The sequence below is a fragment of the Phyllobates terribilis genome, unplaced genomic scaffold (assembly GCF_046119375.1).
Source record: "Phyllobates terribilis strain yellow unplaced genomic scaffold, ASM4611937v1 Scaffold_5__5_contigs__length_657084704, whole genome shotgun sequence".
NCBI lineage: Eukaryota > Metazoa > Chordata > Amphibia > Anura > Dendrobatidae > Phyllobates > Phyllobates terribilis.
The window spans coordinates 39293763-39321305 of NW_027362765.1; the positions used below are offsets into that span (position 1 = coordinate 39293763).

Consider the following 27543-nt stretch of genomic DNA (forward strand, 5'->3'; position numbering starts at 1 on the left):
GGAGTTTCAGCTCCTTAACATGTGCCACCCTGTTTTTAAAGGGACCAAAAGTAATTGGACAATTGACTCCAAGGCTATTTCATGGACAGGTGTGGGCAATCCCTTCATTATGTCTCTCAATTAAGCAGATAAAAGGCATGGAGTTGATTTGAGGTGTGGTGCTTGCATTTGGAAGGTTTTGCTGTGAAGTAAACATGTGGTCAAAGGAGCTCTCCATGCAGGTGAAACAAGCCATCCTTAAGCTGCAAAAACAGAAAAAACCCATCCGAGAAATTGCTACAATATTAGGAGTGGCAAAATCTACAGTTTGGTAAATCCTGAGAAAGAAAGAAAGCACTGGTGAACTCATCAATGCAAAAAGACCTGGGCGCCCACGGAAGACAACAGTGGTGGATGATCGCAGAATAATCTCCATGGTGAAGAGAAACCCCTTCACAACAGCCAACCAAGTGAATAACACTCTCCAGGAGGTAGGCGTATCAATATCCAAATCTACCATAAAGAGAAGGCTGCATGAAAGTAAATACAGAGGGTTCACTGCACGGTGCAAGCCACTCATAAGCATCAAGAATAAAAAGGCTAGACTGGACTTTGCTAAAAAACATCTAAAAAAGCCAGCACAGTTCTGGAAGAACATTCTTTGGACAGATGAAACCAAGATCAACCTCTACGAGAATAATGGAAAGAGAAAAGTATGGTGAAGGCGTGGTACAGCTCATGATCCAAAGCATACCACATCATCTGTAAAACACGGCGGAGGCAGTGTGATGGCTTGGGCATGCATGGCTGCCAGTGGCACTGGGTCACTAGTGTTTATTGATGATGTGACACAGGAGAGAAGCAGCCGAATGAATTCTTATGTATTCAGAGCCATACTGTGTGCTCAGATCCAGCCAAATGCAGCCAAACTGATTGGTCGTCATTTCATACTACAGATGGACAATGACCCAAAACATAAAGCCTAAGCAACCCAGGAGTTTATTAAAGCAAAGAAGTGGAATATTCTTGAATGGCCAAGCCAGTCACCTGATCTCAACCCAATTGAGCATGCATTTCACTTGTTAAAGACTAAACTTCAGACAGAAAGGCCCACAAACAAACAGCAACTGAAAACCACCGCAGTGAAGGCCTGGCAGAGCATCAAAAAGGATGAAACACAGTATCTGGTGATGTCCATGAGTTGAAGACTTCAGGCAGTCATTGCCAACAAAGTGTTTTCAACCAAGTACTAGAAATGAACATTTTATTTACAATTATTTAATCTGTCCAATTACTTTTGGTCCCTTTAAAAACAGGGTGGCACATGTTAAGGAACTGAAACTCCTAAACCCTTCATCCAATTTTAATGAGGATACCCTCAAATGAAAGCTGAAAGTCTGAACTTCAACTGCATCTGAATTGCTTTGTTTAAAATTCATTGTGGTAATGTCTAGAACCAAAATTAGAAAAATGATGTCTCTGACCAAATATATATGGACCTAACTGTATATACACACACATATATATATATATACATACATACATACATACATACACACACCTGTATGTATGTATGTATGTATATGTATATAATACCCCAAATGTATTATAGTTCCACTCATGTATAGTGTCACAGTGTGTTTGCTGCTGGGGGAGGATTCAATAGAATGTAAAGCCATGTGCTAAAACAGGTTTTGCTATGACAAAGAACCTTACCAGTTTGCCGCGAATACTACATCATTTCCTGTCACATGAAACTGTCTCACTTCCTCTTCTGCTGGATTGACAGCAGGACGAACACATGGAGTAATAATAATAATAATATTTTTTATTTATATAGCGCCAACATATTCCACAGCTCTTTACAATTCAGTAGGGACATGTACAGACAATATAAACAATACAATGAATCACATTTCAACAGTTACAGTAGGAGTGAGGGCCCTGCTTGCAAGCTTACAATCTATATGGAAATGGGAGGAACACAATAGGTAGAACATGGTCATCAGCCAGTGTCTGTTTATGAGCAGTTACCGTGTGCTATTTGGTGCATGGAGGATGTGGAGACAGATGAATACGCAGGAGCAGATTAAGATTAACATTTAGGAGGGAACAGGGGAGGGTTAGGTTGGTGAGTTGAGGTGATAGGCTTGTCTAAACAGATGTGCTTTTAAAGCACGTTTGAAGCCATGGGGGGCTAGATATTAGTCAGATCATTTGGGGCAGTGCATTTCAGAAAACTGGCGCAGCACGAGAGAAGTCTTGGAGATGGAGGTGTGAGGTTCGGATTAAGGAGGATGTTAGTCTTATATCAGTTGCAGAATGGAGGGCACAGGAGGGGTGATAGACAGAAATGAGGGATGAGATATAGGGCGGTGCAGAACTGTGGAGAGCTTTGTGGGTGAGAGAGACGAGTTTGTATTGTATTCTGTGGTGAATGGGTAACCAGTGCAATAACTGGCACAGAGTAGAGGCATCAGTGAAGCGGCCTGATAGAAATACGACCTTGGCTGCTGCATTCAGAATGGATTGGAGAGGAGAGAGTTTGTTTAGAGGGAGACCGATTAGAAGAGAGTTACAGTAGCCCAGACGAGAGTGAATGAGAGCGACAGTAAGAGTTTTTGCAGTATGAAAGGTGAGAAAAGGTCGGATTCTGGAGATGTTTTTAAGGTGCAGGTAACATGAGCGAGTGAGTGATTGTATATGGGGAATAAAGGAAAGTTGTGTGTCAAATATGACTCCAAGACAACGAGCTTGCTGCTTGGGAGTTATGGTGGCACCACCTAAGGAAATTGCAAAGTCAGGTGTTGGTAGGTTAGTAGAGGTAGGAAAAACAAGGAGTTCAGTTTTGTAGAGATTCAGTTTCAGATAGAGGGAGGACATGATGTTAGAGACAGTGGACAGACAATCACTGGTATTTTGTATTAGAGTGGGGGTGATATCAGGTGAAGAGGTGTATAGTTGGGTGTCATCAGCATACAGATGATACTGGAAACCAAATCTGCTGATGGTTTGTCCAATAGGGGTAGTATACAAGGAGAAGAGGAGGGGGCCTAGGACTCATCCTTGTGGAACCCTGATAGTAAGGGGAAGATTAGTGGAAGAAGTGCCGGCAAAAGATAGCGTGAAGGAGCGGTCAGAGAGATAGGAGGAGAACCAGGAGAGAGCGGTGTCCTTGACGCCTATAGAACGGAACATAGTGAGGAGCTGGTGATCCAGTGTCAAAAGTGGCAGAGAGATCCAGGAGAAACATTAGATCCATTAGATTTAGCTGTTAGTAGATCATTAGACTTTAGTGAGGGCAGTTTCAGAAGAGTGTGAGGAGCGGAAACCGGATTGTAAAGGATCGAGAAGAGAGTTATCTGAGAGATAGCAGATTAGACAGAAGTAGACCAAGCGTTCCAGGAGCTTAGCGATGAAGGGAAGAATAGAGACCGGTCTGTAGTTAGCAGCACAGTTCTGGTCCAGGGATGGCTTTTTAAGTAAAGGGGTTATGATGGCATGTTTGAATGAAGAGGGAAAGATACCCGAAGAAAGAGAGAGGTTAAATATTTTAGTTAGGTGGGTAGTGACAGCTGGGGAAAGGAACTGAAGGAGATGTAAGGGAATAGGGTCACTGGTGTAGGTTGTAGGGCAAGAAGAAGCGAGGAGCCTGGTCACTTCATCTTCTGTGACCAGCTCGAAGATGGAAAGTGAGCTTGATGTGCTGGAGGGAAGGGGATCCAGACTCTGAAGGGATTGTGCAAAAATGTCTTGATGGATAGGATTGATTTTTTTGTAGGAAATAAGTGGCCAGATCGTCAGCGCTTTCGTATACGTGAAAACCCCCAGAACTTGATGTGAAGAATATGGGGGATATAATTTCATGCCAATCGACTCTATAACATTCGGTCCGAGATTATAGACCTCATTGAAAGTGTGGGTCTTTAAAGAAATACACAGGCATGTGATTTCCAAATATTTCCAGCGAGTTTAATGAAGATCAGGATATTATACCCTTCAAAAATATGGGTGTATCATGCATAAATTTAGGCGTTTCTTATATTATAGCAAAATACATAACTGCATAAGTACAGACACTCCCTGCATCCACTCCTCTCAGCTAGTTCTCCTGTGAATTACCACACATTACCATACCCTACAAGATTTTTTCCAGGCCTTAAGACATTAACCCCTTCTTTACTCTAACAGGGCATTGACAGATGAGATCAGCTCATTCCTTGATTAGTCAGATCTGCCAAGGTTATCTCCAGAATCAGCAAACTTTTTGGTTGCTTCTTTAAGCTTGGAAGAATTGAAGCTAGATATAAGGTCTATGGCCACTGAAAAAAAGTATAGTACTGTAGCTGATCTCAGAAGATCACAGACTCAAGTCCCTTGTGGGTAACGTAAACATACATTAAATAAGTTTTAAAAAATCCGAAAAAAAAATCAAAAACAAAATTTGAATAACCCCCCTTTTCCTCTATTAAGCATAAGGATATTAAGAAAAATCACATGATATTGCCGCATCTATAAAAGTCCACTCTATCAAAATATAAAATTAATTAACCGTTAAATATACTTATTTCCGTATATTTTTTATAGAGGACTTTTTATCAGATGCGATTGTTCAAAGAATATATCACGATATTCTTATAAAAAATGTAGCGGTTTATTCTTGGATTGTCAATTAAAAAGAATAATTGCAGTAGTTACATTAAATAGGTGAAATAGTTACAAAGTGATTGATTCATGAGTGTCCATCTTTCCTTGCCTTGTCCTTTGTCTGGTGTCCTGTGAAGTCCAAGAGAGACCCTCCCTATGTCGTACAAGGGTTATATAGGCCCCTCATAGCTTCTGTTCATCATATATGGCACTAACTTACACTGAGCTAAGAATACACTTTGTGATGTCAGCTAAAAACCTAGCACGAGGCTTCTGCAATGTATGGGTACAGAATTCAGAATAAAAAATGAATATCCATAATTAATATTTAACATTAACCAGATCTTCAAACACAATAAACAGAAAAAAATTAAAATTGCGAATATTGCGGGGGTTTTGTCGCCACTACGCAACAAAAAATGCAGTAAGAAGCGATGAAAGGCACATATCTATCCCAAAATAGAATCAATAAAAACATCCTCTTGCTCCACAAAAAAACAAACCCTCACATAGCTCTATCGACCTAAAAAAGGAAATTGTTATGGGTGTTGGAAAATGGCGACACAATCAAAGAAAACTTTTTTTTTTTCCCACAATTTTTTTTTCAGAACTCAAATATGAAAAAAAAACAAAAAACTGACAACTTTGGTATCAGTGAAATCATATTGATCTGGACAATTATTTCAGGCCATTTTTACCATTTTTTTTCAGCACACTATGTGGTGTGACAAAATCATTGGTACAGTGCTGGAGGGGATAAATATTTCCCTGAGGCTGTTGGCTTCAGTGAACTAAAACCATTAAGTGTGTTTTGCTAACCCTGAGCAGCCGGACCCTGGCCGATGCAAAGACTTTGCTGAACATTTTCTTATTTTGTTTTGCCGTTAAGCCAGATGGGCTGTGTTTATGAACTTTGCATTAGTTTATTCGGCTTAAATAAACCAACTGAAAATTTAAATTGACAGTGTTCCGTATCTACCTCCCCGTGCAGCCGAGTGAGCAGATCTACCACAGTGGTAAATTGAATGGTGAGATTAAGAGGTACAACTCGTCCCGCAAAAATCAAGCCCTGATATGTCTATGTGGACAAAAAAATAAATTAAGTTATGACTCTTTGAAGTAGGCGAGGAAAAAACGAAACCGCAAAAAAGGAAACTGGCCATGAGGGGAAGGGATTAATGAATCTCTGTTTTGGGGACTTTTGCCAGCCTCAATGCAGGAGGACATAGTTGTGGCCTTGCTGAAACCTGAGAAAATTCCCTCTTTACCAGCTTCATACAGACCTATTTCTTTTGACTGCTGATGTCCAGACATTGTGAAAAGTACTCTCCAACAGATAGAATACAGTAAGCGTTCAGATAACTGCGGAGGTAGGGCCATATTCTTGTTGGACAATGCAAAAGCATTTGACAGTACTGACTGACCCAACCTACAATTGTAAATAAATCATAATCAGCAGGTTTGCTTGAAGACCCCAATGTTTTTTATTAGGGTATGTAGAAGAAATGACACTGGCACACATGGTAAAACTGCGGTAGGATGTTTACTGTTTCTTGCACATAAATTGATAACATTTAGATGGATTAAGATGAACCCTCCTACAAAACGTGATTAACAAAGTCATTACTACAGGACTGCACGAGAAAGTGATTTATTCGAAAAGAAACACCAGAGCCAAAAATGAGAGAATCTGGGCTCCGTGGCTGGATACTTGGGGCCTGGCCTCTAGTGTGCTAGGACCATATAGGGTCTTTGTCCCTGGAGCTTCACTACTCAGTATAATGAGACTCAAGGATCTTGACTAAATAAAGAGAGTTTAAGTATAATAAAAACTGCCTAAATATGAGGATCTTGTCTGATCTAGATGTCATTGTACAGAGAACTATGGAGATAGCACTATTCTTCTTTATAATATATGTGATGTTGCTGTAGCTCTAATATTTCCGTATGTAAGGTCTTTGTAGAGCTAATTTTACCCCAGCATTCCGGATTGGGAGAAAATACAGGTGCATCTCACTAAATTAGAATATCATCAAAAAGTTAATTTATTTCAGTTCTTTAACTCATATATTATATAGTCATTACAAATAAGTGATCTATTTGAAGTGTTTATTTCAGTTAATGTTGATGATTATGGCTTTCAGCCAATGAAGACACAAAAGTCATTATCTCAGTAAACCAGATTAACAAAACACACCAGCAAAGGCTTCCTAAGCGTTTAAAAGGTCCCTTCGTCTTTTTCAGTAAGCTCCACAAACATGTGGAAGACTGCTGACTTGACAGATGTCCAGAAGGCAGTCATTGACACACTCCACAAGGTCCCAGAGTTTCAACTTTCATTTGGAAATCAAGGTGAAAGAGTCTGTAGGAAGAGTGGAGAGGAACACATTCCAAGTTACTTGAGATCCAGTGTGAAGTGTCCACAGTCCGTGATGGTTTGGGGAGCCATATCATATATCCGTATTTTATAAAGACCAAAGTCAGTACAGCCGTCTACCAGGAAATTTTACAGCACTTTATGCTTTCCTCTGCTGACAAGCTTTTTGGAGATGGAAATTTCATTCTCCAGCAGGACTTGGCACCTGTCCACACTGCCAAAAGTACCAATACCTGGTTTAAAAACAACAGTATCACTGTGCTTGATTGGCCAGCAAACTCGGCTGGCCTTAACCTTATAATCTATGGGGTATGGTCTAGAGGAAGATGAGAGACACCAGACCCAACAATGCAGATGAGCTGAAGGCTGCTATCAAAGCAACCTGGGCTTCCATAACACCTCAGCAGTGCCACAGGTTGATTGCCTCCATGCCACACCACATTGATGCAGTAATTGATGCAAAAGGAGCCCCGACCAAGTATTGAGTGCATTTACTGAACATACATTTCAGTAGGCAGACATTTCGGATTTTAAAAACATTTTTCAAGCTGTTTTTATAAAGTATTCTAATTTACTGAGATAATGACTTTTGTGTTTTCATTAGCTGTAAGCCAATATATTCTGCAGTGCTTTATATACATTATCATCGCTCTCCCCATTGGGGATCGCAATCTAAATTCCCTATCAGTATGTCTTTGGAGTGTGGGAGGAAACCGGAGAACCTGGAGGAAACCCACACAAACACGGGGAGAACATACAAACTCCTTGTAGATGTTGTCCTTCGTGGGATTTAAACCCAGGACCGCAGCGCTGCAAGGCTTCAATGCTAACCACCGTTCTGCCCAAAACATCAACATTCACAGAAATAAACACTTGAAATAGATCACTGTTTGTAATGACTCTATGTAATATAGTTTCACTCTTTGTATTGAAGAACTGAAATATATAAACTTTTTGATGATATTCTAATTTAGTGAGATGCACCTGTACATGGATGGGGGCTATTTTTCTGTTATTGCTCTTTGAAAAAAAAAGTAATAATTAATATCGGATTGAAAGAAAAAGTTCTCCTTGCCACCATTTTGTATGTGCTCTGTATTCGCACAAATTGAATACCAAAGTAGTATTTAAATGTATCCAAAATTTGTACAAGGGCTTTGTTTGGAGATGTAAAGAGCCAAGGCTCCAAAAGTCTACAAAATAGGGAGGATTGGCAACTTGTCTATTTCATGGCTTCGCAACTAGGAGCTTGGAAACTTATGAATCAGTAGGTTTGGATGAAAAGGACGCCTCACATGAATTATTAAACGCCCATTACATCCAGACCTGCTGATGACTTGTCACTTATAATGGGCTTGACATTTTGGTAACAGAAAGACTTAGGATAAAACCCATTTCTGAAAACCCAACACTGAAACTTTAATATGATTTGGTGGAATATGAAGAGCAGCGAGTATAAATAATACTAAATTTCACTTCAATATGGGAGAACTGCATTTTTCAGAACATATTTTTCGTGACAGAATATGAATTTTACATTGTAAAAGATATAAATAAAATAGTTGTTGGATATTGGAAGGATAAAGCTGATGGCAGAGTTGCAGTTCTTATTCAGCCTAGAGAAAGGCTATATAATGGCATTAAAAAGTAAGTAAAAGAAATAGGCATCTCCAATATATGAAGAACAATAGTCTGGAATACTTGGACAGGTACCTTTGCTGCCTAAAAATCCAGGGTATAGCATTTTGCTATTGTTCTTTATACACAGAATGCATTTGACACCGCAGGTTTTGTAAAAAAATATCTAAGAAAAAGGACCCTTAGTTTCCTAAATGTAAGATTAAGTTGGAGGACACCTTCACATGTCATGGTTATGCTTTAAACTGCAGATTATAATTTTAATAGTTTATTATTATTGTAATATAGAAAAATGAAAGTTGTTTGTAGACACAGAGATCATGGATTGAAAGGCAAATGGCTGAGATTGGCAGTTCGGCAGTACAAAGAGGATTTTTTTTGCTTTTGTACAATAGGTCAATAACATATATGGTTTCTCTTTGTGTGAGGCTTTTTTGATGGTCAATAAAATATGATATTCATGTAAAACATTTCTCACTTTCTAGGGATGAAAATGGATTCTACTTTGTGTGAGTTCTATGATGAGAAGAAAGATGATATCTATTTGCAAAACATTTCCCACATTCTGAACAGGAAAAAGGCTTCTCCCCTGTGTGAGTTTGATGATGTCTAACAAGATTTGATTTATCAGTAAAACATTTCCCACATTCTGAACAGGAAAAAGGCTTCTCCCCTGTGTGAGTTCTCTGATGTGAAGAAAGATGATATTTATTTGCAAAACATTTCCCACATTCTGAACAGGAAAAAGGCTTCCCCCATATGTGAGTTTGATGATGTTTAACAAGGTCTGATTTATTTGCAAAACATTTCCCACATTCTGAACATGAATATGGCCTCTCCCTTGTGTGAGTTCTCTGATGTGAAGAAAGATGATATTTATTTGCAAAACATTTCCCACATTCTGAACAGGAAAAAGGCTTCTCCCCTGTGTGAGTTTGATGATGTTTAACAAGTTGTGATTTATTTGCAAAACATTTCCCACATTCTGAACATGAATATGGCTTCTCCCCTCTGTGAGTTCTCTGATGTGAAGAAAGATGATATTTACTTGCAAAACATTTACCACATTCTGAACAGGAAAAAGGCTTCTCCCCTGTGTGAGTGTGATGATGTTTAACAAGGTCTGATTTATTTGCAAAACATTTCCCACAATCTGAACATGAATATGGCTTCTCCCCTGTGTGAGTTCTCTGATGTAAAGAAACATGATATTTATTTGCAAAACATTTCCCACATTCTGAACAGGAAAAAGGCTTCTCCCCTGTGTGAGTTTGATGATGTTTAACAAGGTCTGATTTATTTGCAAAACATTTCCCACATTCTGAACATGAATAAGGTTTCTCCCCTTTGTGAATTTTTTGGTGTTTTAAAAGATTCGATCTATGAGCAAAACGTTTAGCACACTCTGAACATGAATATGGCCTATCTTCTGTGTGAGTTCTATGATGTGAAGCAAGAAGATATTTATCTGCAAACCATTTCCCACATTCTGAACAGGAAAAAGGCTTCTCCCCTGTGTGAGTTCTATGATGTCTGACAAGACACATTTTATCTGCAAAACATTTCCCACATTCTGAACAAGAAAAAGGCGTCTCCCCTGTGTGAGTTTGATGATGTTTAACAAGTTGTAATTTACTTGCAAAACATTTCCCACATTCTGAACATGAATAAGGCTTCTCCCCTATGTGAATTTTTTGGTGTTTTAAAAGATTCGATCCATGAGAAAAACATTTATCACACTCTGAACATGAATATGGCTTTTCCCCTGTGTGAGTTCTCTGGTGTGCAAGAAGATGTGATTTATATAAAAAACTTTTCTCACATTCTGAACAAGAAAAAGGCCTCTCCCTTGTGTGAGTTCTCTGATGTGCAACAAGATACGTTTTATCTGCGAAACATTTCCCACATTCTGAACATGAATATGGCTTCTCCCCTGTGTGAATTTTCTGATGTTGACAAAGCTTTGAAAACCATCTAAAATGTTTCTCACATTCTGGACATGAATATGGCTTCTCACCTGTGTGACTTCTCTGGTGTTTAACAAGGCTTGATTTATTAGCAAAACATTTTTCACACTCTGAGCATGAATGTGGCTTCTCCCCTCTGTGCATTGTCTGGTGGTTTTTAAGATGTATTTTCTGATTAAAACATTTACCACATTCTGAACATGAAAAAGGGTTCTTCTCTGTGTGAATTCTCTGATGTATTGTAAGATTCAATCTGTGGTGAAAATATTTTCCACATTCTGAACATGAATATGGTTTATTTACTTCTTTAGCTTGCCTTTTCTGAGGTTCATTTTTCTTAATATTCTGTGGTGAACCAGAAGATAGCACCCGTATAACAGGATCAGATGATGGATCTTTGTTGTGAAGGGATGATGATATATCTGGGATAGTGGGATACACTTTATTTATATCCTGTGTGATATCAAGGTCATTTGATTTCAAAATTGAAAATGTCTGATGTCCCTCTGATCTCCTGGTACAGTCATCTGTCAAGAATAAAAGCAATTATTTTTTATTATTATAAAAAATTATATTTTTGCAACAATTTTATATAAAACCTCCATAGACATTGCAAGTTATGTAGAAAAATGTAATTATTCATTTAGAAAAAATAATTTCACACTCTTACGAATAGACCAAAGAACAAGGACCGAGAGAGCATGATGTTCAGCTCTATTTGTTTATTCTGGCTTCCAAATATTTGAAAAATAAGCCACCAAAAAATATAACGTAGCTCAAAATGACACTAATAAAAACTTCTACGAAGCCAGCAAAAACACAGGGCCCCTCTTAGGTACAGCATTGGTCAAATCGAAAAATAGGGTTTGCACCTTAATAGTAGCTATGAGGATCTTAAAAAGCAACATGGCTTCAATTAGTCAATCCAGCAAAACCCACGCTTCTAAAGCCACATACACTACCATTCAAAAGTTTGGGGTCACCCAGACAATTTTGTGTTTTCCATGAAAACTCAGACTTTTATTTATCAATTGAGTTGCAAAATGAATCGAAAATATAGTCCAGACATTGACAAGGTTAGAAATAATGATTTTTATTTGAAAGAATAAGTTTTCTCCTTCAAACTTTGCTTTCGTCAAAGAATGCTCCCTTTGCAGCAATTACAGCATTGCAGACCTTTGGCATTCTAGCTGTTAATTTGCTGAGGTCATCTTCAGAAATTTCACCCCATGCTTCCTGAAGCCCCTCCCACAAGTTGGATTGGCTTGATAGGCACTTTTTGCGTACCATACGGTCAAGCTGCTCCCACAACAGCTCAATGGGGTTGAGATCTGGTGACTGCGCTGGCCACTCCATTACAGATAGAATACCAGCTGCCTGCTTCTTCCCTAAATAGTACATGCATAATTTGAAGGTGTGCTTTGGGTCATTGTCCTGTTGTAGGATGAAATTGGCTCCAATCAAGCGCTGTCCACAGGGTATGGCATGTCGTTACAAAATGGAGTGATAGCCTTCCTTATTCAAAATCCCATTTACCTTGTACAAATCTCCCACTTTACCAGCACCAAAGTAACCCCAGACCATCACATTACCTCCACCATACTTGACAGATGGCGTCAGGCACTCTTCCAGCATCTTTTCAGTTGTTCTGCATCTCACAAATGTTATTCTGTGTGATCCAAACACCTCAAACTTTGATTCGTCTGTCCACAAAAGTTTTTTCCAATCTTCCTCTGTCCAATGTCTGTGTTCTTTGCCAATATTAATCTTTACCTTTTATTAGCCAGTCTCAGATATGACTTTTTCTTTGCCACTTTGCCCTGAAGGCCAGCATCCCGGAGTCGCCTCTTCACTGTAGACGTTGACACTGGCTTTTTGCGTGTACTATTTAATGAAGCTGCCAGTTGAGGAGCTGTGAGGCGTCGATTTCTCAAACTAGAGACTCTAATGTACTTGTCTTGTTGCTCAGTTGTGCAGCGGGGCCTCCCACTTCTCTTTCTACTCTGGTTAGAGCCTGTTTGTGCTCTCCTCTGAAGGGAGTAGTACACACCTTTGTAGGAAATCTTCAGTTTCTTGGCAATTTCTCGCATGGAATAGCCTTCAATTCTAAGAACAAGTATAGACTGTCGAGTTTCACATAAAAGTTCTCTTTTTCTGGCCATTTTGAGAGTTTCATAGAACAAACAAATGTAATGCTCCAAATTCTCAACTAGCTCAAAGGAAGGTCAATTTTATAGATTCTCAAATCAGCCAAACCATTTTCAGCTGGGCTAACATACTTGTACAAGGGTTTTCTAGGGTTTTCTAAACATCCATTAGCCTTCTTACACAGTTAGCAAACACAATGTACCATTAAAACACTGGAGTGGTGGTTGTTGGAAATGGGTCTCTATACACCTATGTAGATATTGCAAAAAAAAAAAAAAAAGACGTTGGCAGCTAGAATAGTCATTTACCACATTAACAATGTATAGAGTGTATTTCTGATTCATTTAATGTTAGCTTCATTGAAAAAAAAGGGGCTTTCTTTCAAAAATAATGAAATTTCGAAATGACCCCAAACTTTTGAATGGTAGTGTATCCCTCCTCTTCTGAGCCTTGCAGTGTAAACTATAGTTAGTGGCCACATATTTGACATTGCTGTAATGATAAGAACACTCTTAATTTGCAGTGTGAGTAGCTCCAGAAGCACAAGCTGGTCACAATGTATTGGGTAATAAAATAGCATATTTGCAACTTTCACTCTGCGACACCCACTGCATTTTCATTTTTGAGAGTCAAAATAGTCACTACACCTATAGATTAATTCATTGAGTGGTAAAATTTCCAAAAAGATAACTTTATGGGGTATTCTGCTGTTCTCGTTTTCCAAGCCAAAGACACTTCAGGAAAGCAGCAGCAATTTTTTTCGCCATGAAGCTCCTTTTGCAGCATCTTTTTTTTTTTGCTTTTTACAATGTTTTTGGTCACAAACGTTTTTCTTTTTTTTGTTTCCATGAACCTTACAAACTAGTGAGCATCTTCTAAGCAGAAGCTGCATGAAGAATGGTCAGGTCACTTCTTGCCTGATAAAGACATTGTGTGCACATACTCAAAATGGTTCACAAACATTCTGATTGCCGTTTTTGATAGTATGGAGTGCAATTTTCCAAAATTTAAAGTAGCAGTCAAAATCTTGGACACATCTGATCATGCAAAGGTATTCTTTGTTCTTATTGGAATATGAGCATTGTAGAGTAAGACTAAAGGTAGAATGTATGAAACAATCCAGAATATGTGTAAAACGAGAGATTCCTCAAGGTGCTCCTCTTTTTCTCTCATAACAGCTATATTCCCCCTTTTGGCAAACTCTCAAGCATCTTCATAAGGAAGATGCCTCTTCAGAAGGTTATTTGTAGAGACAATGTATTTCAGAAAGTGTTTGTGATCATTAGTTAAGTGTGATTTGCAGAGAGAGCATTGGTACGCGGTGCCATACAGTGTTGAGTCCTATTCCACAACTGTTCTAAGGCAGAATATGGCAAGAACCACCAAAGTAAATAAAAGCAACAGTCCATCATTACTTTATGATATTTTAAACTATAAAACTGGTAGAACCTTAAAGGTATCCTCAAGTGCAGTTATGAAACCATTCAATAATCATAATGAAACTGTTTCACGAGGACCTTCCCAGGAAAGGAAGGCCCAGAATTACCTCTGCTGCAGAGGATAAATTTAACACAGTTTGCAGTAAAAAAAAAAAAAAAAAAAAAGAAAATTGACAGCACCTCAGATAACAGCTCTCATAAATGATCCTCAGACATCAAGTAGCAGACAAGTGACATGGACTACATAATCACCCGATCTCAACCCAATTGAGATGTTTGGGATGAGTTGGACTTCAGAGTGAAGGCAAAGCAGTCAACTAGTGCTCAGCATCTGCGTGAACTCCTTCAAGACGCATGAAAAATCATTCCAGGTGACTTACCTAATTAGGACGTATGTCAGAATGCCAAGGGGGTGTAAAGCTGTCACCAGAGTAAAATTGGGCACTCTGAGAAATCTAAGATATAACACATTCTGGTTTGTTTCACATGTGTTTTTTAACTTCTTGTTTCCATATGTGTTCGTTCGTGGTTTTGCTCCTTTAGTCTGAATCTACAATGTCCACATTCCAATAAGAACAAAGAAAACTATTGTATGAACAGATATGTCCAAAATTGTGACTAGTAATGTAGGCCACTCAGTGCAATAAATAGGTTATTTCATTTGTTGAATTAAATGTAAACTTGCTGCTAATGTTTTAGGCCATTTAACATCTTTAAAAAAATAAGTGTATTTGAAAAATGACGTCAACGTAAAGCAATGGTATGGTAAATGTTATTTATTAACCATTTTGTCTTATTACTGTGTTTTAAGGGCCCAGAAATTCAAAACACGAAAATTACTATTCAAATTCTTTTCCAAATTTTAATAAATAAACGTAAACCATATCGACCAAACTTTACCACAAATGTGTCATGGGAAAAAAATCTCAGAATAACTGGAATCAGAAGAAACATTCCAAACATATTACCACATAAAGTGACATGTCAGATTTGAAAATTGGGGCCTGGTTGGGAACATCTACATTAGTTGTGGAAAGCGGCTAAATCTGAGCAACTTGGGCACTAACTACTGTAGAAAAAGAAAACTGACAATAGACAACAACATACTGATCACAATCAACCCTGACAGTCTTCATCATCATTAGCCACTAGTGTTAAAACAACTGTAAAATAGTAATTATATACTTTATAATTAATTACATATACTTATTAATTTTATACCTTTAATTCTATAGACTGCATCAGCCTTCTGGTAGGGTTTAGCTGACATGTGATATTCTTGTATATTTAGCTCAGGGTACTTAGTGCCATATATGAAGAACAGATGCTATGAGGGGCCTATATAACCCATGTGAGAAACGGGGGGAGAGATTCTCTCTCGCTCTTTCCATTCTGCACTACACAGCTCAGTCCTAGGATCTACATGCTGAGGAAACAACTGACAGGGCCCGGACACATGGTCCATCTGGACATGTGCTTGACAAAGACAGCCGAACTACTATTCAGGATCCAAGGAAAGATGGACACTCATGAATCAATCACTTCGTAACTATTTCACCTATTTTATGTAACTGATGCAATTATTCTTTTTAATGGACAATCCAAGAATAAACCGCTAGAGTTTTCTATAAGATTTTTTGATCCGTTCTCTTGAAGAATCACATTTGATAAGAAGTCTTCTATAAAAAAAAAAATATACAAAAATAAGTATATTTAACATTGGCGAGCTTCAGCCAGTCCTAATTTTTTGTGCATCTGTGGATTTCTTCTCCTTGAACAAGGAAAGGCGGGGAGGGGGGAGCTTTTGCTAAGCACCTGTTGTCCAAGGTTCAGAAAAATCCTCTAACTTCAAGAATCAGAAAGACTCTGCATGAGTGAGGAGTAAGATGCACCAGATGGATTGACAGGCACCAGAAGTACTCTGATGACCAGAACCCAGCATAAAGGAAAATATGAGATATCTGAAGGTAAGAAAAAATGAATATTATTAATTCTTTTTCTAAGGAAAGTAAACTAAGATTTAAGGTTGTAGAAAAGGCAAGTTTAAATGTTTTGTGGCTCAGCTAATATGCAGAATGTGAAATGGAGAATCAAAAGTTAGATTCTAAGCTGGTGTCCTTTCATAGAGAAAAAAAAATTGAAAAATATTTTACAGCTGGTTGAAGTATTTCATAAGTTTGTGTCAGAGAAGTCTAAGCATGACTGTGTAGAAATAGTGTCAAAGGATACTAATGATGTTACTGATTTTGACAGGAATGAGGAAATTGAACAAGATGTAAGACACGTGTCTGTAACAGCTACTGAAGGTGACCTTGTGTCTCATGACAAAGAGACGGACATACGAGAAACTGACATATTAGAAAATGTGTGAGGAGACATGATAATTGACGTAGGAGGAACCGACCTACAAAGGCCACTAAAAATAGAAGTAAACTTAGAAGCTACAGAGGCCCAACTCCAAATTAAAGTTAGGAAAAATTTGTTAAAATTATACAAAATCATGCCAAAATATGATGTCAAAATCCATGTATGTAGAAATTCAGAGATATTTGAGAGCTTTGCTGATTAGTTTGAATTAACCAATGAGGAGAGGAATCAATTATTTAAAATGCGGATTCCTGTGACATTTTCCAGACGCCTAATGTTAACTTGTTGTGGAAATGAGTCACATCAATGGATAAATGATTCAGAAAGATTAAAATATCTGATTTACTGTGCAACTAAGAATTTCCCAGACATAGAGATTCTTCAAAAAGTAAGGATTGGTAGGAAAGAATGCACGTTTACATTCATGTCCATATTTGAACAGTTGTACAAAACCCTGATCAAAAATGGGAAATTACAACAATTCATACATTAACAAATTTTGTATAAAAATTAAATTTCTTAAATTCAGCATGTAGAGCTATTGCGTCACAAGAAGTTTCTTTATTTAAATGTGCGCAGTCGCTTGATCTTGCTAGAAAACATGAGAATCATTAAAAGAAAATAAAAAAAAATCGAGCTAATTAACCACAAAAGGTAAAATCTTATCAAAAGCCAGTATCAAACTCTCGTAAACTGAGTCATCCTCGTAATGAAATACGCAGAAGATTTCATATATGTTATAAGTAGTGTTGAGCGATACCTTCCGATATTGGGAAATATCGGATTGGATTGGATGGGACCGATACCTAAAAAATATCAGATATCGCCGATTCCGATACCGGAAACCAATGCAAGTCAATGGGACACAAATATCGGAATGAAAATAAACCCTTTCTTTCCTTGTAGGTTAATTCTACATGAAGGAAAACAACTAAGAATAATGTAGAATGTATTACATGAAAAGCCGGCAATTCAGCAGCGGCATACACTGGTACCTGACAATTTAGAACAGAAAGAATAAAGCATCACACATAGATTAGATAGATAGAAACATGTCAGTCACATATATAAGAAGTACAGTGACAGTGTTGCTTACTGTACTTGTCATTTAGTGTTAAAGGATTAAAAAAATAATAGTGTTTTCATGCACCGTCTCTTTAAAAAAGCCGGCCGGCAATTCAGCATCGGTACCCGACAATTTATAACAGAAAGAATAGAGCATCACACATAGATTAGATACATAGAAACATGTCAGTCACATATATAATAAGTACAGTGATAGTGTTGATTACTGTACTTGTCATTTAGTGTTAAAATAAAGGATTTATTAAAAAAAAATTGGCGTGGGGTTCCCCGTAATTTTAGTCTCTAGCGGAGGTTAAGCAGACGGCTGGGGCAGATGTTTGAAGCCTGGGAAGGGGGTAATACCCACTGAGCTTCCCAGGCTACTAATATCAGCCCCCAGCTGAATACCTAGCCTTTACTAGCTATTAAAATGGGGGACCCCAAAAAAATGACGTGGGGTCCCCTCTATTTTAATAGCTAGCAAAGGCTAGGCAGACAGCTGGGGGCTGATATTAATAGCCCAGGAAGGGTGCCATGAATATTGGCCCCCTCCCAGGCTAGAAACACCAGCCGTCAGCCACCCCAGAAATGGCGCATCCATAGGATGGTCCAATTCTGGCACTTAGCCTCGCTCTTCCCACTGCCCTGTAGCGGTGGCAGTGGGGTAATAGGGCTGGGGTTGATGTCAGCTTATAATGCCAGCTGACATCAAGCCCAGGTTAGTAATGGAGAGGCGTCTATAAGACACCCCCATTACTAACCCCATAGTCAAAGTTAAAAAAAAAACACAAACACCCAGAATAAAGTCCTTTAATTGAAATAAACACACAATTCTTTATTATTCTAAATTAAACCATACTTACCATCACGCCCATTCCAGCTGAAGCCAATGTCATCCTGACATCATCCTTACCTTTCCATGGTTCCCACGACAGCTTCAGCTCTGCTACATTCACAGGACAGGCTGGATCGCAACAGAACGCTGCCATCCAGCTTGCCATGCCGCAGACACTGAGAAGCGCAGGCATGCTTGCGCTCCGCAGTGTCTGGCTGTGACGGCATCCAGATGAGCCGAGGTCTTGTCCAATGAACTCGGCTCACCTCATGCACGTCACTGACAGCGTGGGAAAATTCTCCTGCGCTCAGCGCTTCAGCAGGAGAATTCTCCCACGCTGGGATTGCATTGAGATGACAGGCTGGATGGCAGCTGAGCGCTGCCATCCAGCATGCCATCCTTCGTAGACACTGCAGAGAGCAGGCATGCTTGCACTCTGCAGTGTCTCTGAAGGATGACAAGCTGGATGGCAGCGCTCAGCTGTGATCCAGCCTGTCACCTCAATGCCATCCCAGCATGGGAGAATTCTCCTGCTCAAGCGCTGAGCGCAGGAGAATTCTCCCACGCTGACAGTGACGTGCATGGGGTGAGCTGAGTTCATTGGACATGAGCTCACCTCATGCACGTCACTGACAGCGGGGGAAAATTCTCCTGAGCTCAGCCCTTCAGCAGGAGAATTCTCTCACGCTCACTGCAAGCACAGGAGAATTCTCCCACGCTGTCAGTGATGTGCATGAGGTGAGCTGAGTTCATTGGACATGAGCTCAGCTCATGTGGATGCCGTCACAGCGAGACACTGAGGAGCGCAAGCAAGCCTGCGCTTCTCAGTGTCTGCGGCATGGCAAGCTGGATGGCAGCTTTTGGCTGCGATCCAGCCTGTCATGTGAATGTAGCAGAGCTGGAGCCGTCGTGGGAACCATGGAAATGTAAGGACGAGGTTGCTTTATTATTTTATTTTTATTGCAGGAGATCATTGGCTTCAGCTGGAATGGGCGTGATGGTAAGTATGGTTTAATTTAGAACATTAAAGAATTGTGTGTTTATTTCAATTAAAGGACTTTATTCTGGGTGCTTGTGTTTTTTTTTTTAACTTTGACTATGGGGTTAGTAATGGGGGTGTCTTATAGACGCCTCTCCATTACTAACCTGGGCTTGATGTCAGCTGGCATTATAAGCTGACATCAACCCCAACCCTATTACCCCACTGCCACCGCTATAGGGCAGTGGGAAGAGCGAGGCTAAGTGCCAGAATTGACGCATCCTATGGATGCGCCATTTCTGGGGCGGCTGACGGCTGGTGTTTCTAGCCTGGGAGGGGGCCAATATTCATGGCACCCTTCCTGGGCTATTAATATCAGCCCCCAGCTGTCTGCCTAGCCTTTGCTAGCTATTAAAATAAGGGGGACCCCACATCGTTTTTTTTGGGGTCCCCCATTTTAATAGTTAGTAAAGGCTAGGTATTCAGCTGGGGGCTGATATTAGTAGCCTGGGAAGCTCCGTGGGTATTACCCCCTTCCCAGGCTTCAAACATCTGCCCCAGCCGTCTGCTTAACCTCCGCTAGAGACTAAAATTACGAGGAACCCCACGCCAATTTTTTTTTTAATAAATCCTTTATTTTAACACTAAATGACAAGTACAGTAATCAACACAATCACTGTACTTCTTATATATGTGACTGACATGTTTCTATGTATCTAATCTATGTGTGATGCTCTATTCTTTCTATTCTAAATTGTCGGGTACCGATGCTGAATTGCCGGCCGGCTTTTTTAAAGAGACGGTGCATGAAAACACTATTTTTTAAAATAAATCCTTTAACACTAAATGACAAGTACAGTAAGCTGAGCGCTGCCATCCAGCTTGTCATCCTTCAGAGACACTGCAGAGAACAGGCATTATGGGAACTTCCGATTCCGGTATTCAATATTCTAAAAGTATCGGAACTGAGTATCGGAACTCGGATACCGCGAATATCGGTCGATACCCGATATTTCAGTATCGGAATGCTCAACACTAGTTATAAGCCATATGAGATGATTCAAAAGTCAATTTCTTCACAGAAAGAGTTCAAATTTCTGACCTTCTCTCCTTAAAAAGACGAATGGCGGAAACTGACAAGCAGGGACAGGTGGGACAACCAGCTCAGAGTAACATAATGGAATGTAAACTGAAGAACAGTCAATTATCTGAGCTGTTCAAGGATGAAAACGTGTCTTTTCTAAATAAAGCTTTTCTGAACATTTTTGACAGAGAAATAAGATTTAGCTTAGGGAGTGGCTAAGGAAAAAACTGTAATTATATGTTGTATAAAAGTGTTATACAATGTATCATTAGTTATTTATAATCTTATATAGTAAAATTGTGTAGTTACATAGCTATTTTAAGTTTATGTCCATATATACGACAGTCTTATACACTTGTATAAGTAGATGTTGTGTATAAATATTTATAGTCATATAATTCAAATTTAATTCATTAATAAATTAGAACTTCATATATAAATTAAAGTAACAATATTTTGAATTACATTAGAGACAATATATGTATAAGATATACAAATCATTCTGTTTCTGTATGAATTTGATATTTAATCTTATCTTTTATGTTTCCTTAGAATTTTCATTTCAAAATAGGATTTGATCAAACAACTTTTACATGGATTTATAATAATAATAATAATAATAATAATAATAGTTTTTATTTTTATAGCGCCAACATATTCCGCAGCACTTTACAAATTTTAGGGGGGACATATACAGACAATACAGAATAAGCATATCTCATATCGAAAGGAATGAGGGCCCTGCTCGCGAGCTTACAGTCTATGAGGAAGTGGGGGAGACACAAAAGGTAAAAAGTACATATATTGTATAATGCAGCCTTGATATACTGAATAGGATAAATAATAACACATGGACTGGTCGTCAGCCAGTATGTGTGCAGTCCTGACAGAGGCTATTATGTGCATGGTTGGTATGAACCCGAAGTTGAATTAGATTTTAATATGGGGGAAAACTGGGACGGACAGAGTGTGTTTAGGCGATACGCCAGTCTAAAGAAATGTGTTTTTAGGGTTCGCTTGAAACTGTGGGTATTGGGAATTAATCGAACTGTCCTGGGTAGTGCATTCCAAAGAATTGGCGCAGCACGCGAGAAATCTTGAAGACGGGAGTGGAAAGTTCGGATTATGGAGGATTTTAGTTTTAAGTCATTTGCAGAACGGAGGGCACGTGTAGGGTGGTAGACTGAGACAAGGGAGGAGATGTAGGGGGGTACTGAAGCATGGAGCGCTTTGTGGGTAAGCGTGATAAGTTTAAATTGAATTCTATATTGGATGGGTAACCAATGCAATGACTGGCACAGTGAAGAGGCATCGGAGTAGCGGTTGGCGAGGAATATGATCCTGGCTGCTGGGTTCAGGACGGATTGGAGAGGGGAGAGTTTATTAAGAGGGAGACCGATTAGTAGAGCGTTGCAATAGTCAAGACGAGAATGAATAAGAGCTACAGTAAGAGTTTTTGCTGAGTCAAAGGTGAGAAAAGTCCTGATTCTTGAGATGTTTTTGAGGTGTAAATGACATGAACGAGCGAGTGATTTGATGTGAGGAGTGAAAGAAAGATCTGAATCAAAAATGACCCCAAGACAGCGGGCTTGTTGCTGGGGAGTAATGGTTGAGCCACAAACGGAAATGGCAATATTGGACACAGGTAGGTTAGTGGAGGGAGGAAAGACGAGTAGTTCAGTTTTTGTCAGATTCAGTTTTAGGCAGAGGGAGGACATGATGTTAGACACAGCAGAAAGACAATCACTGGTCTTTTGTAGTAATGCAGGGGTGATGTCCGGAGCAGAGGTGTATAATTGGGTGTCATCAGCATAGAGATGGTACTGAAAAATGAATCTACTGATTGTTTGTCCAATAGGAGCGGTGTATAAGGAGAAAAGAAGGGGGCCTAGGACTGATCCTTGAGGAACCCCGACAGTAAGAGGAAGTAGGGAGGAGGAGGAGCCAGCAAAAGACACAGAGAAGGAGCGGTCAGAGAGATAAGAGGAGAACCAGGAGAGAACAGTGTCCTTGAGGCCAACAGTGCAGAGCATAGTGAGGAGGAGCTGGTGATCCACAGTGTCGAATGCTGCAGAGAGATCCAGGAGAATCAGCAGGGAGTAGTGACCATTAGATTTAGCTTTTAGTAAATCATTAGAGACTTTAGTGAGGGCAGTTTCAGTAGAATGTAAAGAGCAGAAACCAGATTGTAAAGGGTCAAGAAGAGAGTTGTCTGAGAGATAGCGGATTAGACGGGAATGGACCAGGCGTTCCAGGAGTTTAGAGATAACGGGAAGATTGGAAACAGGTCTGTAGTTGGCCGTGCAGTTCTGGTCGAGGGATGGTTTTTTAAGTAATGGTTGTATGCTGGCGTGTTTAAAAGAAGAGGGAAAGATACCAGATGAGAGGGAAAGGTTGAAAATTTTAGTTAGGTGAGTGGTGACAGCTGGAGCAAGGGACTGAAGGAGATGTGAGGGAATAGGGTCACTGGTGCAGGTGGTAGGGTGAGAAGATGCAAGGAGCCTGATCACTTCATCTTCCGTGACTGGTTCGAAGTCAGAAAATGAGCAAGATACAATGTGGCGGGGGACAGCATGCATAACATTTGGGGATTGGGAGAAAATTTCCTGTCGGATATGGTCAATTTTTTCTTTGAAATAATTGGCCAGATCATCAGCGCTGAGGTCGGTGGTCGGGGCCTGTGTTGTTTGATTGAGGAGAGAATGAAACCTGTCAAAGAGTCGTTTAGGATTATTGGAAAGTGAGATTATGAGGTTGTTAAAGTAGGTTTGTTTGGAGAGGTGAAGGGCAGAGTTATATGTTTTCAGCATAAATTTATAGTGGAGGAAATCTTCGGGCAGATTTGATTTTCTCCACAGCCGTTCAGCGCACCTGGAGTACCTCTGGAGAAGACGTGTTTGAGGCGTGTGCCAGGGTTGTCGCCGTCTATGCCGAATTTTTCTTTGTGTAGGAGGTGCGGCTTCATCCAGGGCGCATAGCATTATTTTGTTATAATGCTTCAATGCAGAGTCGGGACATGAGAGGGAGGAGATTGGGGCCAATGATGATTGCAACCTTTTAATAAATTTCTGGGTGTTAACGGCGCGTAAATTTCTATAAGTGTGGACGGTGGGAGTTTCTTGAGTAGAGTCACAGTTCTTGACAGAGAATGAAAGAAGATTATGGTCAGAGAGTGGAAGGGGAGAGTTAGTAAAGTCATGTACTGAGCAAAGTCGGGAGAAGATCAGGTCCAATGTGTTCCCGTCCTCATGTGTAGGAGACTTAGCAAGCTGTGAAAGGCCGAAGGAGGAGGTTAGTGATAAAAGATGCGTGGCAGATGGGGAAAGAGGATCGCCAATTGGGATGTTAAAGTCTCCCATGATTATCGTGGGGATGTCGCAGGATAGAAAATTTGGAAGCCAGGCAGAAAAGTGATCCAGGAGTTGACGGGGGGGACCTGGAGGGCGATAGACAACCGCCACTCGCAGGGAGAAGGGCCGGTAGAGTCTGACTGTGTGGGCCTCAAAAGAAGGGAAGATAAGGGAAGGTACAGGGGGGATAACCTGAAAAGTACATTTTGTTGAAAGAAGCAGACCAACACCTCCACCTGATCTGTTGTCAGGTCGCGGAGTATGAGAGAAATGTAGGCCACCATAGGAGAGAGCTGCAGCGGCGGTGGTGTCCGACTGCTGGATCCAGGTTTCAGTGAGAGCCAGAAGGTTGAGGGAATTAGAGAGGAAAAAGTCTTGGATGTAAGAGAGTTTATTACATGCTGAGCGTGCATTCCAAAGGGCACAGTTGAATGAGACAGAAGATATGCAGGGAATATTAATGAGATTAGCAGGGTTTCTGAATGTAACAGGGAAAGAGTTAGTGTTATTATTACTGGAGGGTCCTGGGTTGGGAGAAATATCACCTGCGACTAATAGAAGTAAGATACAGAGAGTGAGCAGATGATTGAGTGATTTGTGAGAGCGTTTCCTGCGTTGTATGGTGGGAATGAATGGATCTGCGTGGTATAACATTGTGAAGAGAGCATGACAACTGTACATAGGAGAAGAGAGGAGTGAGGGATTAATATGGATGAAGTGTGCCGCATTTGTGGGAGAACGGTGAATGTGGATGATTGTAGCAACCAGAGTATAAATGGCACAGATACAAATGGTGAATACTGTTTGCCAAAAAGATGACCTGGAAGCAAGTTTGTTTGTTTGTCTTGCATGTCTTACCTGTCTCCTGCCCTGTCCAACTGCCATTTTCTAACTGCCAGGGCACTTTGATAAATTATGGCACTTCGATAAAGTATGCATAAATGCTATATGCATAAATGCCCCCGCATAAATGCTGCCCCTTAACTAAGTCTCAATATATAGGGACATATCTGCTTAGATCTACACAGATTTAACTCATTAACAATCAATCACTAGCTTAAAAGACAACAGGAGACCATAAAGTGCAGGGAATTTATTTCTTTATTCACACAGGAAGTTGTAGTAATTGAATGATTTTATGCATCTAACATTTTAAAAAATAAATAATATATATATATATATATATATATATATATATATATATATATATATATATATATATAAGTGAATCGTTATGTGTAACATTTATTAATAAATTCCTTTGTGCTGCTAATATTTTCTGTGCAGAGAGTATTTTTTTTTTTTTTTGCATCGTGAAAGTAACCTTACTGCATGACGGGTGTGACAGTTGCAGCCTATTTTCAGTTCGTGTAATTTAAAGCTTGTAGCCCAGTAGAAAGAATTTCTAAGGCTATGTGCACACAAAGCGATTTTGATGCATTTTCGCAGCGGTTTTTCCGCTGCGGAAACTCTGCGAAAATGCTTGTTAATAGGTCTGCCAGCTGCAGCAATGGTAATCCTGATGTGCTGTGCGTATGATGTGGAAATTTCCGCTCAGGATTACCATTGCGGTAAAAAACGCAGCATGACCATTGTGCGGGCATTTCCGCCATGAATTCGTGCCCATTGACTATAATTGAACCGCATCAAATCCGCAGGTATAATATTTATACCCACGGATTTGATGAGTTTTAATTAAAGCCAATGGCCGCGAATTTGCGGCGGAAACGCGGTGCGGGTGGTACCCAGGTCGGGAGAGGACTACTACTCCTCTCATCCGACTGCTGCTCCCGCTTATAACAGCAAGAGCGGCGCGGCTGGGGGGACCAGTAGCCTTCCCAGTCAAACCGACGTGCCCGCGGTAAAAAGAAAAACCTTATACTAACCTGTCCGGCACCCCCCGGTGCCCTCCTGGTCCTTGGTCCAGGCGATGCTCTCCTCTCGGCGGTATACTGCTGGGAATGCGCTCGCTCCCAGTAGTATACTGTGCTTTCAGGATCTGCGGTCACGTGAGTGATCAGCCGATCGCTCACGTGACCTCACCATGGGAAAATTCTGAAGAATGTTCCTATGGTGGTAAGCTCACCGGGGCTGAACCCCATTGACCTCCTGCAGCATGTATACCGATAGGAGTGATTTTATACTCCCGTCAGTATGCACTGCTGTCTTCTACAGCAGTGACATCAGTGATTGCTGATGTCACTGCTGTAGAAGTGACACGGCTCGCCGAGGGACAATCGTGGACTGCGTCGTGACGACGGACAGGTGAGGGATATGGTTGTTTGTTTTTTTACTTTTTTATCAGAAGATCAATGGCTTCGAGGACAAAGTACAATAAAAACGTTTTTTTAAACCTGGGTGTTTTTATCATTTAAATACTTTATTCTGGCCATGTATTTATTGAAAAAGAGGTGACCATTTTACTAAGCAGTTAGTATTGGGGGCGTCTTATAGACGCCCTCCATTACAAACCTGGGCTTCACGTCAGCCGCCAATACAAGGCAGACATGAACCCCAACCCCATTACCCCACTCACCACCGCTATAGGGCAGTGGGAAGAGCAAAGGCTAAGCGACAGATTTGGCGCATCTTATGGATGCACGATTTCTGGGACTTGTGAGGGGTGATATTAATAGCCGCAGAGGGGGCTAGTATTCATGGCCCCTTCCCTGGCTATTAATATCAGCCTGCAGCTGTCTGTTTAGCCTGTTCTGGTTAGATTTTATAGGGGGACCACATGGCAATTTTTTTCTGGGGTCCCCCTGTAATCTTACCAGTAAAGGCTAAACAGACAGCTGTGGGATGATATTAATAGCCAGGATACATTGTTGGCTAATGGCCCCTTCCCCGGCTACTAATATCAGCCCCCAGTGGTCGGCTTTCCCTCTGCTGGTAATAAAAATGACACGGGAGCCAAAGCCTTTTTTTTTTTATTTTAGGCTTTGTGCCCACGATCCGGACGTAGCAGCACTTTGGACACATATTTTTTGCTGCGTCCAAAACGTTGCATTCTATTGAACGCAGGTAAATCAGCATGTGTTCACTGAACCATGCGGATTTATCGCATTCAATACATTCTAGTGGTCAAATTTCTGTTGCGGAGACTAGCGACTCCGCAAAAGAATTTGACATGCTGCGGTCCTGAAAGACGCGCTGCATATCAGTGTCCACGGATAATCCACAGCCTCTGATGGATGCATAGTGGATATGGGATTTCTAGAGATCCCATCCACTATGTTGTAACATCTGGACGCTGCGGGTTTGACGCTATATAAACACGCAGCCTCAAACCTGCAGCGGCTTCTGATTGTGGCCACGTACCCAAACTCACATGCAGCATGTCAATTTCTGTAGATTTTGACCGATTAAAGTGTCATTATATGCGGTGGATTCACATGTACCGACAACAAAAGTGCGGCATTAGAACACCACGTTTTGGACGCAGCAAAAATACGTTGCGTCCAAAGTGCTGCTGAGTGCTGATCGGAGGGACATAGCGGCGAAAGAAACAGCTGTGAGCTGTTAATAATGGCCAGGGACCATGTTTGCAAATGCAGCATAAATTACATGAATGGAGATGCTAATGAAGATTGGGTGAATGGGACTAGCTGACACCTAGCTCTTTTGTTTGGTGATGATAAGGTGTCAAACAGACCTTTTAATGACCA

The 27543-nt window shown here is 40.3% G+C and overlaps 1 protein-coding gene across 4 annotated transcripts in view; it reads right to left on the reverse strand.

Annotated features, from left to right (window-relative positions):
* Positions 1 to 1866: 1866 nt before the first annotated feature.
* LOC141270614 (uncharacterized) overlaps positions 1867 to 27543 on the reverse strand; it is a 239212-nt gene continuing 213535 nt past the window's right edge. For 2 of the 4 annotated variants that reach the window (XM_073680682.1, XM_073680681.1), the window contains exon 15: positions 1882 to 11135. In XM_073680682.1, coding sequence (XP_073536783.1) covers positions 9142 to 11135 — 1994 coding nt within the window. In that variant the 3' untranslated portion in view covers positions 1882 to 9141. Of the gene's footprint in view, positions 11136 to 27543 lie in introns of all 4 variants that reach the window. The other 2 variants (XM_073680684.1, XM_073680683.1) reach the window with 2 other exon arrangements.